Source organism: Bos taurus, chromosome 19, assembly GCF_002263795.3.
Source record: "Bos taurus isolate L1 Dominette 01449 registration number 42190680 breed Hereford chromosome 19, ARS-UCD2.0, whole genome shotgun sequence".
NCBI classification, from domain to species: Eukaryota; Metazoa; Chordata; class Mammalia; order Artiodactyla; family Bovidae; genus Bos; species Bos taurus.
The window spans coordinates 27,505,400-27,523,792 of record NC_037346.1 but is presented as its reverse complement, the minus strand read 5'-3'; the positions used below and the strand labels follow the sequence as shown (position 1 = coordinate 27,523,792).

The 18,393-nt window shown below is 49.5% G+C and overlaps 1 protein-coding gene across 9 annotated transcripts in view; it reads right to left on the bottom strand.

Moving 5' to 3' along the window:
- Nucleotides 1-351: 351 nt before the first annotated feature.
- DNAH2 (dynein axonemal heavy chain 2) overlaps nucleotides 352-18,393 on the bottom strand; it is a 108,442-nt gene continuing 90,400 nt past the window's right edge. The window contains exons 68-88 of one of the 9 annotated variants that reach the window (XM_059878292.1): nucleotides 18,183-18,331; nucleotides 18,043-18,109; nucleotides 17,750-17,900; nucleotides 17,360-17,508; nucleotides 17,042-17,175; nucleotides 16,725-16,869; nucleotides 16,448-16,647; nucleotides 14,874-14,955; nucleotides 11,625-11,811; nucleotides 11,278-11,426; nucleotides 10,970-11,153; nucleotides 10,549-10,739; nucleotides 3,280-3,471; nucleotides 2,940-3,124; nucleotides 2,532-2,760; nucleotides 2,299-2,450; nucleotides 2,057-2,171; nucleotides 1,395-1,571; nucleotides 1,215-1,289; nucleotides 880-1,030; nucleotides 352-711 (exon numbers count right to left, since the gene is read on the bottom strand). In XM_059878292.1, the coding sequence (XP_059734275.1) occupies nucleotides 557-711; nucleotides 880-1,030; nucleotides 1,215-1,289; nucleotides 1,395-1,571; nucleotides 2,057-2,171; nucleotides 2,299-2,450; nucleotides 2,532-2,760; nucleotides 2,940-3,124; nucleotides 3,280-3,471; nucleotides 10,549-10,739; nucleotides 10,970-11,153; nucleotides 11,278-11,426; nucleotides 11,625-11,811; nucleotides 14,874-14,955; nucleotides 16,448-16,647; nucleotides 16,725-16,869; nucleotides 17,042-17,175; nucleotides 17,360-17,508; nucleotides 17,750-17,900; nucleotides 18,043-18,109; nucleotides 18,183-18,331 (3,219 nt within the window). In that variant the 3' untranslated portion in view covers nucleotides 352-556. Of the gene's footprint in view, nucleotides 712-879; nucleotides 1,031-1,214; nucleotides 1,290-1,394; nucleotides 1,572-2,056; nucleotides 2,172-2,283; nucleotides 2,451-2,531; nucleotides 2,761-2,939; nucleotides 3,125-3,279; nucleotides 3,472-10,548; nucleotides 10,740-10,969; nucleotides 11,154-11,277; nucleotides 11,427-11,624; nucleotides 11,812-14,873; nucleotides 15,001-16,447; nucleotides 16,648-16,724; nucleotides 16,870-17,041; nucleotides 17,176-17,359; nucleotides 17,509-17,749; nucleotides 17,901-18,042; nucleotides 18,110-18,182; nucleotides 18,332-18,393 lie in introns of those variants that run through there. The other 8 variants (XM_010816054.4, NM_001191249.3, XM_059878293.1 and 5 more) reach the window with 8 other exon arrangements.

The following is an 18,393-nucleotide window of genomic DNA, read 5'->3' as shown; positions in this document are numbered from 1 at the left end:
AATGATGCCGAGTGCGGGGTGCAGGGTTCAAGGTGCAAGGTACGGGGTCCAGCACGGATCCCTGCCTGACAAACCCCTATTCCATTTGGATCACGCGCCCTTCCAAAGTAAGCCCCGCCCCACCTGCTCGAGTACTGCCCAGAGATTTAGCCACACCTTCTTTAGGCCCCACTGCCCTGCCCATTCGCCGAAGCCACGCCTCCTCTCCCTCTCAAGACCTCCCACTTCCCTTGCTGCTTTCCCTATCCGGCAGCAGCCCACAGGAGCGCTCATCCTCCGTAAGGCCTGGGCTTCCTCCCGACTACCCCCCTGCCCCTCAAACCCCAACCATCCCATTGAGAGATTTGGGGCTTGTGGTCGGGGATGTTTTACTGAGCTGAGCTCCGATACAATTCTTCTAACACGACTAGGTATTACCAGGGCCTCATCACACGACAAATTCAACCGAGGTAAAGGCCTGAGTGAAGCCTGGTCTCTGTCCAAGGTACATTATCAGCCTTGGCTCCTTAAGTCCTCGACCCTCACCCCCCCCAAACGGAAAGAAGAAGAGGCCCTCTCAGTTATCCAGGCTCATGAGTAGAGCAGTGCCTCTCTTGATCCAGTGATCAGAGGTCATGGTCCCAGAGCGGAGGTCGATGCCAATAACGAAGGATGCACGGTCTGAGCTGCCTGCCCGGTTGGGATAGTAATAGCAGGGACAGGAATACATGCCTGCAGGAAAGGACAGGAGAATGAGTCAGACCCTGGAGCCACTGGGAAAGCAGGGCAGGAGCAGATGGGGGGGGGGGGCGGGGGGAGCGGTGCTGGGGAGCGGAGGCTGGGTTAGGATGCAAACTAGGGAGGGGGCAGGCAAACTAGGAAGGGGGCAAACTGTCCCACCCTTGGCACTCTTCTTGCGGCTCTCAGTAGGCCGGAAGTGGATGGTGGGCATGAGGCAGACAAGCTGCATGGGTTCTGCCTCCACCAAGCAGGAGTTCTTCCGGTCCCAGCCCGCACCCTCCAGGTATAGACCCCGAACCCAGACACCATCCTGGGGAGACATGGGAACAGGTTGCGGGTAAATCCAGACCCTCAGTTGCCAATGCCCCCACCCCTGTCCTGCCACCTTTTTCCTCCCCTCCCTCTCAACCAGTCGTTTCCCACCTTTGCTCCCAGCCCCTCCTCCTCCACCAGACTCCCCTCTGCTCAGAACCCTAAGCACATGTGGCACCCACCTTGGGTGGATACACTAGGTTGCTGTCATCCACAGTGGAAACAATAAACTCCCAAGAGAGGCTGTCCACTGAAATCTGGAGATTGAAGGTGAGAATAAGGGAGGATCCTCCCACACACACAGAGGAGAGCAAATACATATCATCAGTATCCATTCCCATCACACTGTCCACATGGCTCACATTGTTTTGGCGAGCTGAAGACTGCAGCACGGCAGTGAGGAAGCCAGTGGGAAAGGTGAAGCCAGACAGCCAGAAGATCACAGGAGGCCGTGCACGGCTGGCCCACATCTCAAACTGCTCCACACGCATGGCCAAGTCCCGGGTCCATGAAGCCAATGGCTTCTGTGAGGGGTAGGCCTGAAGCAGGAGGTAGTGTGTGTTTATTCATTCACTTATTCATGCATTCAAATTCTTACTGTGAACATTTGAAGCAGATAGAAGAATATATAGTGTCAGCCCCTGTTCCCCAAACCATAGTTCAGCAAAGCTCTCCAAAAGCCAATTTCCAGGAAAGAAGCATAAAACGACAACTATTAACAACAGCACCAGCAATGCTAACCAGTTACCATTAATGAAACACCTTTTAAGGTGCACAGTACTAGGAACCCTTGAAACATCCTTGGAGAAACTTAGGGACTTGCCCTGGGTAAGTTTCTATGTTAACAACTTTGCAAAGTCAGTCAGTGAAGGGCAGAGTCAGATTTCAACCTTGAACCTGTCTGACTCCGAAGCCCAGGCTCACTGCTTTCTGCTATAGGCTTCCCTAGGACCAGGAGGCTGCAGGTCCAGGAGTAAAAGTAGAGTTCATTGTTGGAGAAGGATCAACAGTGAGATAATCTTACCTTTCCCCAGAGCGGAGGGACATGGGCATCAAAAATGCAATTGAAAATCTCTTCCAGGCTGGTAGACATGACGATGAGGCCCTGGATGCCTTTTTCTAGGTCTGTCAGTGAGAAGCTGGATGGGGAAAGGTGGAGGATCATAGATGGGATGGGCCTGGGAGAGACATCCTAGGCAGGGCGTGAAGGCCTTTCCTCTTGCCCCATCCCTGCGTTACACAGAGCCCCACCTCCCCCCATCTCACAGGATGGTCTCCATCAGCTTGTTGTATCTCTGAATCTCCTGCAAAAGGACCACATTGAGTGGGGAGGGGTCCATAGCCAGTAGTTTTCGGGTCCCCTCATAGTCGATCATTTCCGGGATCTTCTGTTTCACATCGGCAGCCAATTCAAGGACCTGCCGAAGCAGGAGTGTTGAGTGTAGACCTCTCTTCCTCCTTGGTTTCCCTCCCCCAGGTGACTGTCTGTCTGTCCTTACCTTCTCCTCCCGACTCTGGCCTCCGGCCCTGGTGGGTGTAATCTGGGGTTGCAGGGAAAGCAGAGTCTCAAACAGAGTGCGTGCCTCTGTGATCTGGGAGGCCACATCGGCATTGGGGTGCTGGCCAAAAGCCTCTGGGGGGTCCATGCCAGGCAACATGCTGATGTACTCTTTGTACGAGGCCAGGCTCCCATCCTTGGGGATAAAATAGGTCTCCAACACTGACAACCTGGGGAGTCAGTGCGGAATTATCACCGCACTGTGGGGACTTGGGGCTCCCATGCCAGGCCAAGGCCCTATCCATCCAACTCTCTGCTCTTACTTCACCTCCCATCTCCCATTCACTCCTCAAACACTGCCCCTACCCCCAATCCTGCCACCTGGCACCCCATTCAGTGCCCCCCTCACCGGTAGGAGGGGGTCAAGAGAGCCTGGTCACAGAAATAGTCATTGATGTAGGTGGTCAGCAGGCGCCGGTCCCAGTCATCCGTGACGTGTCCACCATAGTTGACCCCGGAGATGAGGTACTTGAGTGCATCCCAGGGCGTCTCCTCATACTCGTCCAGGTAGAGGCTCAGCAAGTTCTCTGACACCTGTGCATGGCCCCAGCCCACACCCCCAGCCCCACACACAGTTATGGCAGGAATTCTTCCAGGGGCTTCCAGTCAGTGATGATTCCTGCAGGGCAGCCTCGGGGCAGAAAGTGTAAGGAGGGAGGGTGGGGTGAGGGACCCTGGTCAGCACAAACCTCAAAGTCAGAGTCATTGAAGCCGTAGATGATGTTCCAGCCAAGTTGCAGGAACTTTTTGCGTTCAAGTAACACAGAGTGAAAGAAGCACAGTGCGAACAGCAGTTTCTTATACTTGGTGGGCTTGGAGCAGCGGGAAAACTGTGGTTCTGTCATCAGTTGGTAAAGACGAGTCATGTTGGCCTTTAGGCCCTGGGGACAAGGACGTACAGAGATGGGATGACATGCATCTTGCATGGCCCTAACACTAGCACCATCATGTTCAGTTGTGGAGCTTGCTCATTGCATAAGGGCACTGGCTGAAGAAATGAGTGAAGGTTGAAATCCAGCCCTTGAGCTGCATGCCAAGACATGCACTCATCCACAGGGCTTGCTGTCCTCCTCCTCACACTCGGGCGCTGTATGGACTCGTGGCAGCCCTGCCTTCTCATCTCCACCCCCACTCCTTGATCCCCTCAACCGTGATGTTCTCAGTGGTGGGTACTACTACTACTACTAAGTCGCTTCAGTCGTGTCCGACTCTGTGCGACCCCATGGACTGCAGCCCACCAGGCTCCTCCATCCATGGGATTTTCTGGGCAACAGTACTGGAGTGGGGTGCCACTGCCTTCTCCCCAGTGGTGGGTAGGCCAACTCAATTTGTGAGTGCCAAAAAATATGAACAAAAACATAAACATGGGAACTTCCTTCATGGTCCATTGGTTGAGAATCTGCCTTGCAATGCAGAGGATGTGGGTGTGATCCCAGTGAGGGAACTAAGATCCCACATGCTGCCAAGCGACTAAGCCCTTGCACCACAACTACTGAATCCACATGCCACGATATAAGATCTTGTGTGACACAACTAAGACCCCACATGGCCGAATTAATAAGAAATGTACACAATTTCTTATTAATTCGGCCATGTGGGGTCTTAGTTGTGTCACACAAGATCTAGTGACATATCATCAAAGAGGAATGAGCTATATGATTGGATTTATCAGGCTTCATGAGCAGGTTGGGGTTTGGCTAAGTCTTACAAATAGAAAGGATGTAACGAGGCTGAGAGGAGGGCTGTCCAGAGATGGGAAGAACTGAAGGAATAAAGGCACAAAGGGGAGATAAAGTGAGAAGAGGATCTTTCTGAAATCAAGTGAAGTGCTCAGATAGGGTAAGAAGGACTGTGAGCAGATGGCAATACAGTAAGAAGGGCATTTTGAGCTGACTGGACCCGATTCACTAGGAACCCTGGAGCCATTTCTGTTTTGAATAGGACAGTGATACATTGAAACAGTGTTCTAAGGAGATTCAACATGATGGACAAAAGGGAGCAGGGAGAAAACAGAAGTAAGAACATTGGTTAGACCAGGAACAAATAGAAAATTTGATTTTTAAAACTATCATTTATAACATCATCAAGTCATGTAAAGCACTGAGGAATAAATCTAATATAAATGTATATAACTTTAGAAAATTTACAAAATTTTATTAAAAGAAAGAATAAATGGAGAGACCTACTGTACTCATGGATTGAGAAGCTCAATATCCTAAAGATGTTGATTTCCCCCAAATTGATCAATAGGACTCTTTTGGTGAAACTTGACAAGGTAATTCCAAAATTTATGTTAGAGAATAAAAGATCAGGAATAGCCTAGAGAAGAATAAGGTAGGAAGATTTGCCTTCCCCAGCCATCAAGAATTATTATAGAGCTAGAGAGTAATTAACACAGTGTATATTGACCCCAGGATAAACAACTTGATCAATGAACAGCATAAAGGGCCTAGAAACCCATCTGTGTATGTATATGAAGACTGCAACACTTAACAAAATCGGAACACATAATACATTTAGATTAAAATAGTGTATCAATTTACTGAAGTCAGCAACCATGTTGCAGTTATATAAGAGAACACCCTGATTCTTAGGAGTGAGTCCTTTCCACTGAAATACACTACAGTATGTGGCAGTAAAGGGCCAGGATATACAATTTACTCTCAAATGTTTCAGAAGTGTGAGTGGAGAGAGAGAAAAACAGAGATCAAATGATAAAGCAAGTGGGACAAAATGTTAACTACAGATGGATTTGGGTAACGTATAGGGGGTTCTCTGTACTATTATCCTTACAACTTTTCTGTAAATGTAAAGTTCTTTTCAAAATTTTTTTTAAAATATTGGTCTCTTTGTCAGCTTCTAAAAGGAATTCAGTTGCACCAAGCACATCTGAATGTCCTTTCTCAGAAGGCTCGGTGGATTGCAGGAAGGTTCTGCATCACCAGCAGGCAGCCTGTCATGGACAACTCTCCTGGGCTGACCTCCAACAGGACTGCCTCCCCTGGTGACCCACTCACTACAAAGCCATCCTGTCTGGTTCCTCTTTCCTCCTGATATTTGCTCCCATTCATCATTGCCTCCATGGTTCAGTTCAGTTCAGTTCACTTCAGTTCGTGTCCGACTCTTTGCGACCCCATGAATCGCAGCTCGCCAGGCCTCCCTGTCCATCACCAAGTCCCGGAGTTCACTCAGACTCACATCCATCGAGTCAGTGATGCCATCCAGACATCTCATCCTCTGTTGTCCCCTTCTCCTCCTGCCCCCAATTCCTCCCAGCATCAGAGTCTTTTCCAATGAGTCAACTCTTCGCGTGAGGTGGCCAAAGTACTGGAGTTTCAGCTTTAACATCAGTCCTTCCAAAGAAATCCCAGGGCTGATCTCCTTCAGAATGGACTGGTTGGATCTCCTGGCAGTCCAAGGGACTCTCAAGAGTCTTTTCCGACACCACAGTTCAAAAGCATCAATTCTTTGGCGCTCAGCCTTATTCACAGTCCAACTCTTACATCCATACATGACCACAGGAAAAACCATAGCCTTGACTAGACAGACCTTTGTTGGCATAGTAATGAATGTCTCTGCTTTTCAATATGCTATCTAGGTTGGTCATAACTTTTCTTCCAATGAGTAAGCGTCTTTTAATTTCATGGCTGCAGTCACCATCTGCAGTGATTTTGAAGAAAAATAAAGTCTGACACTGTTTCCCCATCTATTTCCCATGAAGTGATGGGACCAGATGCCATGATTTTCGTTTTCTAAATGTTGAGTTTTAAGCCAACTTCTTCACTCTCCTCTTTCACCTTCATCAAGAAGCTTTTTAGTTCCTCTTCACTTTCTGCCATAAGGGTGGTGTCATCTGCATATCTGAGGTTATTGATATTTCTCCCAGCAATCTTGATTCCAGCTTGTGCTTCTTCCAGCCCAGCATTTCTCATGATGTACTCTGCATATAAGTTAAATAGACAGGGCGACAATATACAGCCTTGATGTACTCCTTTTCCTCTTTGGAACCAGTCTGTTGTTCCATGTACAGTTCTAACTGTTGCTTCCTGACCAGCATACAGATTTCTCAAGAGGCAGGTCAGGTGGTCTGGTATTCCCATCTCTTTCAGAATTTTCCACAGTTTATTGTGATCCACACAAAGGCTTTGGCATAGTCAATAAAGCAGAAATAGATGTTTTTCTGGAACTCTCTTGCTTTTTCCATGATCCAGCAGATGTTGGCAATTTGGTCTCTGGTTCCTCTGCCTTTTCTAAAACCAGCTTGAACATCAGGAAGTTCATGGTTCACATATTGCTGAAGCCTGGCTTGGAGAATTTTGAGCATTACTTTACTAGCCTGTGAGATGAGTGCAATTGTGTGGTAGTTTGAGCATTCTTTGGCATTGCCTTTCTTTGGGATTGGAATGAAAACTGACCTTTTCCAGTCCTGTGGCCACTGCTGAGTTTTCCAAATTTGCTGGCATATTGAGTGCAGCACTTTCACAGCATCATCTTTCAGGATTTGGAATAGCTCAACTGGAATTCTATCACCTCCACTAGCTTTATTCATAGTGATGCTTTCTAAGGCCCACTTGACTTCACATTCCACGTTGTCTGGCTCTAGGTCAGTGATCACACCATCGTGATTATCTGGGTCATGAATATCTTTTTTGTACAGTTCTTCTGTGTATTCTTGCCACCTCTTCTTAATATCTTCTGCTTCTGCTAGGTCCATACCATTTCTGTCCTTTATCGAGCCCATCTTTGCATGAAATGTTCCCTTGTATCTCTAATTTTCTTGAAGAGACCTCTAGTCTTTCCCATTCTGTTGTTTTCCTCTATTTCTTTGCACTGATCGCTGAGGAAGGCTTTCTTATCTCTTCTTGCTATTCTTTGGAACTCTGCATTCAGACGCTTATATCAGGCTTATATCAGGCTTAGTTACCCCACAGCATATGGGATCTTAGTTTCCCAACCAGGGATCGAACCCAAGTACAAGGCAAAGTAATGTCTCTGTTTTTGAATACGCTATCTAGGTTGGTCATAACTTTCCTAGCCTCCATGGTTACTGCTTATTAAACCTACCTAAACAGCATCTACCTCAGGGCCAACACACCTCTACCCATTACAGAGGGTGGAGTTCAGACAACAGAGGGCCCTCTCTTAGAAGGCAATAAGAAAGGCTCTTAACAAATTAAAAAAGAAGGGTTGCATCTCTTTGACAACACATATCTGAACTGTTTGACATTTTTTTAATGGGAAGACGGACTACTTTTGTTGACAGAAGAAAATAAAGGTAAATAAAAATCAACTTTAAACATAGATTTTTAAAAATTAGTGGTGCCATTAACAACATGGAACAACAGACTGGTTCCAAATCGGGAAAGGAGTACATCAAGGCTGTATATTGTCACCCTGATTATTTAACTTATATGCAGAGTACATCATGCGAAATACCAGGCTCGATGAAGCACAAGCTGGAATCAAGATTGCCGGGAGAAAGATCAATAACCTCAGATACGCAGATGACACCACCCTTATGGCAGAAAGTGAAGAAAAAAACTAAAGAGCCTCTTGATGAAAGTGAAAGAGGAGAGTGAAAAAGTTGGCTTAAAACTCAACATGCAGAAAACTAAGATCATGACATCTGGTCCCATCACTTCATGGCAAATAGATGGGGAAACAATGGAAACAGTGAGAGACTTTATTTTCTTAGGCTGCAAAATCACTGCAGATGGTAATTGCAGCCATGAAATTTAAAGACACTTGCTCCTTGGAAGAAAAACTATGACAAACCTAGACGGTATATAAAAAAGCAGAGATATTACTTTGTCAACAAAGGTCCGTCTAGTCAAGGCTATGGTTTTTTCCAGTAGTCATGTATGGATGTGAGTTGGACTATAAAGGAAGCTGAGCACTGAAGAACTGATGCTTTTGAACTGTGGTGTTGGAGAAGATTCTTGACAGTCCCTTGGACTGCAAGGAGATCCAACCAGTCCATCCTAAAGGAGATCAGTCCTGGGTGTACATTGGTAGGACTGATGCTGAAGCTGAAACTCCAATACTTTGGCTACCTGATGTGAAGAACCCTAACTCACTGGAAAAGACCCTGATGCTGGGAAAGATTGAAGGTGGGAGGAAAAGGGGATGACAGAGGATGAGGTGGTTGGATGGCATCACCAACACAATGGACATGAATTTGAGTAGGCTCCAGGAGTTGGTGATGGACAGGGAAGCCTGGAGTGCTGCAGTCCATGGGGTCACAAAGAGTCAGACACAACTGAGCAACTGAACTGACTGATTAACAAAAATGGGCCAAGGAGATAATCTGCCTGCAGGAGCTGAAGACTTGTTTTGAGAGCTAGTAATTTATGATGCTGGAGTGCCAAAAAGAAGTACTTTGTAACCAGATGGAATTCACACCTGGCACTGAGTTCAGTAATGGAGCCAGAGACGGGGATTGGGGTTGAAATCAGGAAGAGGACAGTTTCTCCATCAACTTGTGAAGGGAGGAAATGTAGAATGAGGACAGGACAGGAGGAGAAAGAAACACAGAAGTAATCAATGATGTCGCAAGAAACAGAAGGAGGACCAGGAGTGTATCAGGGAAACTAGGGGGACAGTCAGCTGTGCTAGCCTCCCCAAGGTGGCCAAAGAAGGATTTAATGATGAAAGACATCCGCATGCCTGTGCATCTGATCAGTTCTCATTTATTGAGCACCTACTACAAACAGGTCCTTGCATTGGTCACAGGATGAGCAAAATGGTGAGGGAGATGAAAAAGACACAGTCTCTGCCCTCTTGAGCTTACAGTCTAGAAGAGAAGTCAGGTATTAACCAGAATCACACTAACAGGTGTAAAGTTCTTGAATTGGAAGGTCAGAGGGAACAGTCAAGAGGATTCCTGAGAAAGTGCTGGTGGGACTGAGACCTAAAGGGGCAAAGAAGGGGGTGGGGAGGAAAATAGGGAGGACAGTTCATGAAAAAGCACCAGGCTGGAGAACACAGTCTGTCAAGGAAGAACAGCGAAACAATTTTAAAAGTTGATGGTGTAGGTAAAGAAAGCGAAGGGGAAAGTTGCGACAAACAAAGCAGGAGAGGTGCTCGCAGGGGCACACAGGCCATGTGAATAGGGCTGTGAACTTGATTAAAGCAACAAGAAGCTACTAAAATAGTTTCCTGCTGCTAAGTTGCTTCAGTCATGTCCGACTCTGTGCAACCCCATAGACGGCAGCCCACCAGGCTCCCCCGTCCCCGGGATTCTCCAGGCAAGAACACTGGAGTGGGTTGCCATTTCCTTCTCCAATACATGAAAGTGAAAAGTGAAAGTGAAGTCACTCAGTCGTGTTCAATTCTTAGCGACCCCATGGACTGCAGCCTACCAGGCTCCTCCATCCATGGGATTTTCCAGGCAAGAGTGCTGGAGTGGGGTGCCACTGCCTCCAAAAATAATTTAAGCAGAGGTAAATGGGCAGGATGTAGTGACATAATCAGATTTTAAAAGATTGGTATGATTGCATTCCAAGGTGACCTTGTAGTACTGGAGATAAAAATTTCAGTAGAGCTGGAGGGAAGGAGAAAGGCCAGGAAGTGACAGTAGGGAGAGAATATAAGGAAGTGTCCGGAGGAGGAAGGGGCTGACAGGTCCACACACTAGTTATATACTCTTCCTTTGCCTCAGTTTCCTACCTGTAAAATGGGGCTGATAGTACTTACCTGATAGGCAAGTGTGTGTGTGTATGTTAAATGAATTAAAAAACGTAAGCATTTAGAACAATGCCTGGCATGTAATAACACTCAAAAAAAGTTAGCTATTACTACTATGTTCTAAGAGTTTGGCACGCAGAAGTGGAATTTCTGAGGACAGTAGAATCAGAACAGCAGCCTTGTTGTTAAGGTTAAACCCTCTCTCTGAGGCCAGGAGGAGGACACGTATGCCTGCTGGCATGGGCACTGCTGCTGTCTACAGTTGCCCATACCTTTGGTGGCTCTGTGGTCATCTTGATGCTGGCCTGCAAGATGGAGATGGGGAAGTCTGGGTGGGGGCTGGAGCTGAGCCAGAGGCGGAAAGAAGGGTGCGGATCCTCCACCTGCAGCTGCTCCACCAGTTTATCCAGGTTTGGCATCCAGGACAGCGACAGGTGGCAGTTGGCGAGGAATACCCAGTGTCCTGCAAGGGGGTGCTGATGTGGTGGGAACCACTCCCTATGCCCCGTCTGTCCCCACACTGTTCCTCTGGTAGAGGGGCTAGTTTAGGGGGAAGGTCCAAGTGCTCAGGTGCCAACCCCAAGGCCTTCTGGAGGAGAGGGAGCTGCAGTGACAGCAGGGTGACAGGAGGGAGCTGGTGGACAGTCAGGCCAGGGCCATGGCTGGGGGCAGAAGAACTGGGTAGACACTGACCCTGAACCACACCCTCTCGGAGGAGCCGAGCCGCGATGGGGGCCTGGCCCTGGCCCAGAGACAGAGCGTGGAAGCGCTGGGCCATGCCTGTATGCTCAGCCAGCTGGAGCAAGGCACTGGTGGGGTCCACGCCGGGGGAAAGGATGAACACCAGTGGGGTCCGTGGGGCCGAGTCCTCCATCACCTGCCAGCAGCACAGGGTGTGACCTTAGGCAGAAGGCCAGGTGAGGTCTCGGGAGAGACTGAAGAAGTGCGGGTGGCAGACTGGGACAGGGAGAAGCAGGTGGGAAGGCAAAAGAGCCACTGACCAACTTCATGTTTAGCACAGGCGGCTCAATGAAGCGGGAGCCAAGGTTGGAGACGATAAAAGAAGTTACACAGAAGGCCACACGGTCCTGGCGCAGGGAGCGAACAATCAGCATTCGTTGCATTTCATTGCAGGCATTTTCCCACTCACCTGGGGGCAAGGTTAAGGTTAAGGTTAGTGAGCCCGGAGGAGCAGGCAATCTGAACAAAGAGACGCCTTCGGGGACACTGGGCCAGGGGGCAGATGTGCTGAGGGAACTTGGGAGAGACATGGAAGGAATTAGAGGAAAGAGCAGGTGTGAGGCTGAAGGAGGGAAGAGAAAGGAGAGGGAGGCCTGGCTCCAGGCACCTGGCAGCATGGCCTTCTCGGGGGTGGCGTTGGTATACCACAGGTTCCAGTCCCGAGGATACTGCTCAAAGGAGTTCATGAGCCCATGGAAGTTGGTCAGTTTGTCCAGCTCTGTGATGTTATCCCAGTAGGCGTCTGCGAGCCAGGTGGTACAAGGGTTATCCATTTGGCCCTCACGATCCAAGACCTGGGGCAGGGGGACGAGAGAGGAGAAAAGCATTGACCCAGACTATCCCAAAAGATCTTTTTGTACAGTTCTGTGTATTCTTGCCATCTCTTCTTAATATCTTCTGCTTCTGTTAGGTCCATACCATTTCTGTCCTTTACTGAGCCCATCTTTGCATGAAATGTTCCTTTGGTATCTGATTTTCTTGAAGAGATCTCTAGTCTTTCCCATTCTGTTGTTTTCCTCTATTTCTTTGCATTGATCGCTGAAGAAGGCTTCAGCGATCTTATCTCTTATCTCTTCTTGCTATTCTTTGGAACTCTGCATTCAGATGTTTATATCTTTCCTTTTCTCCTTTGCTTTTCGCTTCTCTTCTTTTCATAGCTATTTGTAAGGCCTCCCCAGACAGCCATTTTGCTTTTCTTCATTTCTTTTCCATGAATACACAGAAGAACTGTACAAAAAAGATATTCATGACCCAGATAATCACGATGGTGTGATCACTGACCTAGAGCCAGACAACGTGGAATGTGAAGTCAAGTGGGCCTTAGAAAGCATCACTACGAACAAAGCTAGTGGAGGTGATAGAATTCCAGTTGAGCTGAAATTCCAAATCCTGAAAGATGATGCTGTGAAAGTGCTGCACTCAATATGCCAGCAAATTTGGAAAACTCAGCAGTGGCCACAGGACTGGAAAAGGTCAGTTTTCATTCCAATCCCAAAGAAAGGCAATGCCAAAGAATGCTCAAACTACCACACAATTGCACTCATCTCACAGGCTAGTAAAGTAATGCTCAAAATTCTCCAAGCCAGGCTTCAGCAATATGTGAACCATGAACTTCCTGATGTTCAAGCTGGTTTTAGAAAAGGCAGAGGAACCAGAGACCAAATTGCCAACATCTGCTGGATCATGGAAAAAGCAAGAGAGTTCCAGAAAAACATCTATTTCTGCTTTATTGACTATGCCAAAGCCTTTGTGTGGATCACAATAAACTGTGGAAAATTCTGAAAGAGATGGGAATACCAGAGCACCTGACCTGCCTCTTGAGAAATCTGTATGCTGGTCAGGAAGCAACAGTTAGAACTGGACATGGAACAACAGACTGGTTCCAAATAAGAAAAGGAGTATGTCAAGGCTGTATATTGTCGCCCTGTCTATTTAACTTATATGCAGAGCACATCATGAGAAACGCTGGACTGGAAAAAACACAAGCTGGAATCAAGATTGCCGGGAGAAATATCAATAACCTCAGATATGCAGATGACACCACCCTTATGGCAGAAAGTGAAGAGGAACTCAAAAGCCTCTTGATGAAAGTGAAAGTGGAGAGTGAAAAAGTTGGCTTAAAGCTCAACATTCAGAAAACGAAGATCATGGCATCCGGTCCCATCACTTCATGGGAAATAGATGGGGAAACAGTGCAAACAGTGTCAGACTTTATTTTTCTGGGCTCCAAAATCACTGCAGATGATGACTGCAGCCATGAAATTAAAAGACGCTTACTCCTTGGAAGGGAAGTTATGACCAACCTAGACAGCATATTGAAAAACAGAGACATTACTTTGCCAACAAAGGTTCATCTTGTCGAGGCTATGGTTTTTCCTGTGGTCATGTATGGATGTGAGAGTTGGACTGTGAAGAAGGCTGAGTGCAGAAGAATTGATGCTTTTGAACTGTGGTGTTGGAGAAGACTCTTGAGAGTCCCTTGGACTGCAAGGAGATCCAACTAGTCCATTATGAAGGAGATCAGCCCTGGGATTTCTTTGGAAGGAATGATGCTAAAGCTGAAACTCCAGTACTTTGGCCACCTCATGCGACGAGTTGACTCATTGGAAAAGACTCTGATGCTGGGAGGGATTGGGGGCAAGAGGAGAAGGGGACGACAGAGCATGAGATGGCTGGATGGCATCACTGACTCGATGGACGTGAGTCTGAGTGAACTCCGGGACTTGGTGATGGACAGGGAGGCCTGGCGAGCTGCAATTCATGGGGTCGCGAAGAGTCGGACACGACTGAGCAACTGATCTCATCTGATTTGATCTGATCCCAAAAGAATAGGTTTTTTTGTTTTTTTCAAGGTGAAAAAGCCAAGATAAGTATTTCATGAAACAAAATGAAGACATGAAAGAAAGGAATCTGAGATGGATTGGAATCCACCTTTATTGGGGAAATAAATGGAAGGAAAGGGGGAGCCTGTGTATCTGAGCCACCATGTGGGTGAAGGCACAGTCCAAAGTTAGGAAGCGGGCGCCCTCTTGTGGTATCCTGGCAATACTGCCTTCTACCTGAATGATGGCAATTGCAGCTGCACCCTTAAGAAGCACAACCTGTTCACTGTCACTTATTAATTTAACAAATATTTAGTGTTCACCAACTATGTTTTAAGCACTCTAGACACACCACTGAACATAAAAGACAAATACCTCTGCCCTTGAGGAGCTTATTTTCCCACATGGAACAGCAGATAATGAACCAAAAACACAGCAAATAGTTATCTAGTAGGTTAAAGATGGCAGTGCCATGGAAAAAGAGAATAAGTTGAGGAAGATTAAGGGAGACTGGAAGTGCTTAAGGGTAGCTGGAAATATTAAGACAGTCAAGGAAATCTCGGTGAGGTGAGATTTGAATCAAGCCTTAAAGGAGGAGAGGGAGGGGCACAGTGTATACCTGTGGGAACAATTTTCTGGCAGAAGGAACAGCTGGTGTGAAGGCCCTGGGGTGAGACATGCCTGCGACAGTGAGAAGCCTGTGCCGCTGGAGTGGGGAGAAGGCAAAGGGGCTGAGGGTGTTTGGAAGGGAGAGAGTGTAACAGTGACCACGGAATCCAGGATGGGGAAGGAGTGGCCTGAGAGTCAGTGCAAGAGTGGCCAGATCATGCCAATCAGTGGGTCACAGGGAAGGGGCTCAAAGCCCCACCTGTAATGCGGGCAAGCCACTCCTCATGGCCCCCGGGAGCTTGTCATACACCTGCTCCTGGCAGCTTTCCTCCGCTCACTTGCTGGATCCTGGGCTTACCCTCTGCATCTGGGCTCCATTCCCGACCTTGTCCACCCCACACTCAGATATACTCTACCCAACTCACCACGCCCCCGCGTAGAAAGAAGTTGTATTCATCCATGTTGAGTTTCCCAGAAGTCTCCAGAATTTTGGCACACATCTGAAAACTGAATAGCAGCTTGTGGCGCTCGAAAAGCGTGCGGCAGGTGTACCTGGGAGGGGCAGGGGGTGGGGGTTTGGGAGGCACGATACTCAGCATCGAGGCTTCCTGAGTGAAGACCCGACAATCACAGAGCCCTGCCTATAGGGAGGACCTTCATCAACCTCTAATCCAAACCTCCTGTAAACAGCCTAGCCTTTAGGGCTCTAGAGAGAGGATGTGGTTCTCCCAGAATTTCCTCAACACTGACTGGACCCCGGCTATGTGCCAGGTACACTGCCAGGTCCTGAAGACACAAAGGTGAATGAATACAGTCTCTGTCCTGCTGTCCTGGAGGAAGTCAGGCAGAGTGGGGAGGACAAATGAGGGACCATATGAGAGGACATGAGAGGTTACCATGTGACAAGATGAATCCTATACATGAGTGGCAGCACTCTCCTGCCTGGAGCGGAGCCGGAGGTGCAGCAGAGTTACCGTGATGTGGCAGAGAGGAGAGGGGAGGATGCCAGGGAGAGCTCAGATACAGGCCAAGGAGGCAGTGGTGGTGAGAAAACCATGGTGTGCAGGGCTTCAGCGATGCTCAGGGTCCAGTGTAAGGAGGGGGAAGGTGAGGCTGCAGGGCAGGTGGCAGCCAAGGTATGGAGGACTTTATGGCTATTGGACACAAAACTACCACCACAGAATGGAAGCTGGGGCTGGGGTGGCACGGCCAGATTCATGTGTTTGAAAGGCTCACGTTGCTGACCGCAGGACAGATTGGAGAGGGACAGAGCTGGAGGCAGAAGGACCTGTTGGGAACCCGCGGGGGAATTCAGAAAGAAAGATCACGGTGACTTCAATTGAAGTGAGTCATGGCAGTGGACAGACTTGGGTGGGAAGGGGGAACGGTGTGCAGAAAGAATCATGAGCAAAACCTGTGGACTGATCTGAGAGGTGAAGGGCAGTGAAGAGCCAGGAATCTCTCCCAGTTCAGGTGCCTGGGAGGTGGCTGTTGGTGCCACTCAGGGGTGCAGCCCCTGAAGAAAGAGGGGAGACGAGTTGGATGTGAAACAGGTTGACCTTGAGGGGTCTGTGGGATGTCCAGGCGGGGGGTTAGGAACCTCACTACTCAAAGTCAGAGCCACAGACCACGAGCAGCAGCTTCACCTGGGAGCTTGTTAGAAATGCAGGTTCCCAGGTCCCAGCCCAGACCTACTGAGTCGGAGTCTACATTAACCTGCGTCGTGGACACATTAACCTTTTGAGAAGTGCTGGCACAGGGGTAGGTCCTCCACACAAGGCTTAATGCTCAAGGGAGACACTGGGACTGGGACTGGTCAGCCCATGGTGATGGTCAGCCAAAGGGTGGACACTGTCCAGGGGAGGTGTATGGTGAGAAGAGCAGGGGACCAGGGGCGGTGGCAGGGGCAGCTCCAAAGCACAAAACCAGAGGGGATGGTGGGCACAGAGCCACTGGGCCTCACACCGGGCGCGTGCGGGACGCGGTGAGGCGCCCAGACCTGTAGACAGCGTAGGTGTGGTACTCGTTCAGGTAGTCGATGCGGTCCTCCAGCTTGTTGCTGCGATGGCTCTTGTCGATGCTGAGGATAAAGAGGCTGATGTAGGCGTCCAGGGAGAACTGGTACATCGGGTCGATGCGGCCCATATCGTTGAGCACGAAGAACAGCACAGAGGCCCGCTGGGCGCAGGGGCGGTAAGCCTGTGGAGGGGGCGGAGTCAGGGTCGGAGGGGCGGGGGCTCGGAGAGGGGGCGGGGCCGGAGGTCGCTGTGGTTCACCTCTCGGGCCAGGTCGATGTTGATCTCCGTGGTTTCGCTGGTCTCTAGCTGTTCGGTCACCTCAGTGGCGGTTATCTTGGAGGTCCGCAGGGTGTTCACCAGCTGCACGTCGTCTAGCAAGGAGCCCGTGGCCTCGTTCAGCAGCCTGGAGAAAAGGCAAAAGGAGCGTGGATAAAGGGGCTTCAGCGGGTGTTGAGCCTGGCCGGGAGCAGGGGATGGGCGACCCCTCATCAGCGCCCCCCTCCCTGCCCCCGGGACTGTAGTCAAGCCTTCGAGCAGACCCCGCGGGCTGTGGGCTGGGGGAGGCAGGGTCTCACCGAAGGATCTCGTCCTCCAGCTCCTTGAGCTTCCTTTTGCCAGCGGCGATATTGATGACCAGGGAGTCCTTCTGCTCCTCCAGCTCCGGCCGCTCCTTCCGGACCACAATGCCCAGCAGCTGGGCCTCCAGGCCCTGAGATGGCCAGGACCCGTGGTGAGAACCCCACTCTGGTGACCTTTACCCTTTACATCCCTTTACACCTCTCAAGCCCCACATCCCCAGCTGCCGACACAATCTCAGCCTTTTCTCAGTCCTGGCCAATTCTACAGCCCTCTGGATTCACCCTGGTTCAGTCTAGGCATCGGCCCCCACCCACCTGTTCTTTGACAGCGAAGTTGACAATGGTGGTCTTGGCTGAGGTCTCTGGGCTGTAGTGGGGGTTGGAGAGCTTGGTGGTGATGTAGAAACGGAAGTTGGGATTGTATTCCACCTCCTTATCTCCAATGCGCATCAGTAACCGACCACCTGCACTGACAGGAGGGTCAAGGGCAGGGACTCCACAGGACCAAGTGTGGGTCAGGGCTGACCCATTGTTCCCCAACTGGAATCCAGTAGCAGGGACTCAGCCTGCCTACGGCCCCAACCCAGGTGTGTCTGAATACAGGGACAAGGTAGTAGGAGACACAGCCAAAGACCTAGCGCTTTCCTGCCATGGGTCCGACCTCGCTGGTCTCAGCCCAACCCCACCATAAGCCTGGGCCCTGACCAATTCGAGCTACAGATTTGTTGAGCACAGGGTTGAGTGTGGGATCCAGATATTCCTGCACATTCTGGAGCAGAACTGGATATCCAAACTGGATGGCGTTTTCTAGGATTCGGAGATAATCGTTCATCTGCAGGTCGATGATCTGTAGGCCCTGGAAAGCAAGGGAAGCTATGGAAGAAATGCTGAGGGATACAAGATGGGTAATAACCAAAGGGTAGGATCTGAGAAAGAGTCAGACTTGGGAAGAGAATCTAAGGGGACGAATCAGCCCTCCCCCATCCCCAGCCCTGTACCTGATTTCCTTCCATGTTCTTGATCCATTTCAGAGCCTGGGCCTGCGGATCGATCATCAGTGCCCACCTGAAGGAGGAAGTGTGAGTCAGAAGATAGGCTTAGCCTTCACTTGGGCCTGTGCTCCCAGCAACATCCTCACCTGTTGCCGCGGGTGACAATGATGCCGTTCTCAGTGGAGAAGGCATCCGAGGGCAGCCCTTGAATGTTCCAGTCCCGAACTTTGGTAGGATTGGACAGGAAGTTGTCGAATGTGAAGCGGGGTGAGCAAGGAACCTGCAGCTCTGAAATCTGGATGGAAGAAGCCTGGAGCTTCAGCCTGGATATGAGAGCCCAGCACCCCTGCCCCTTCC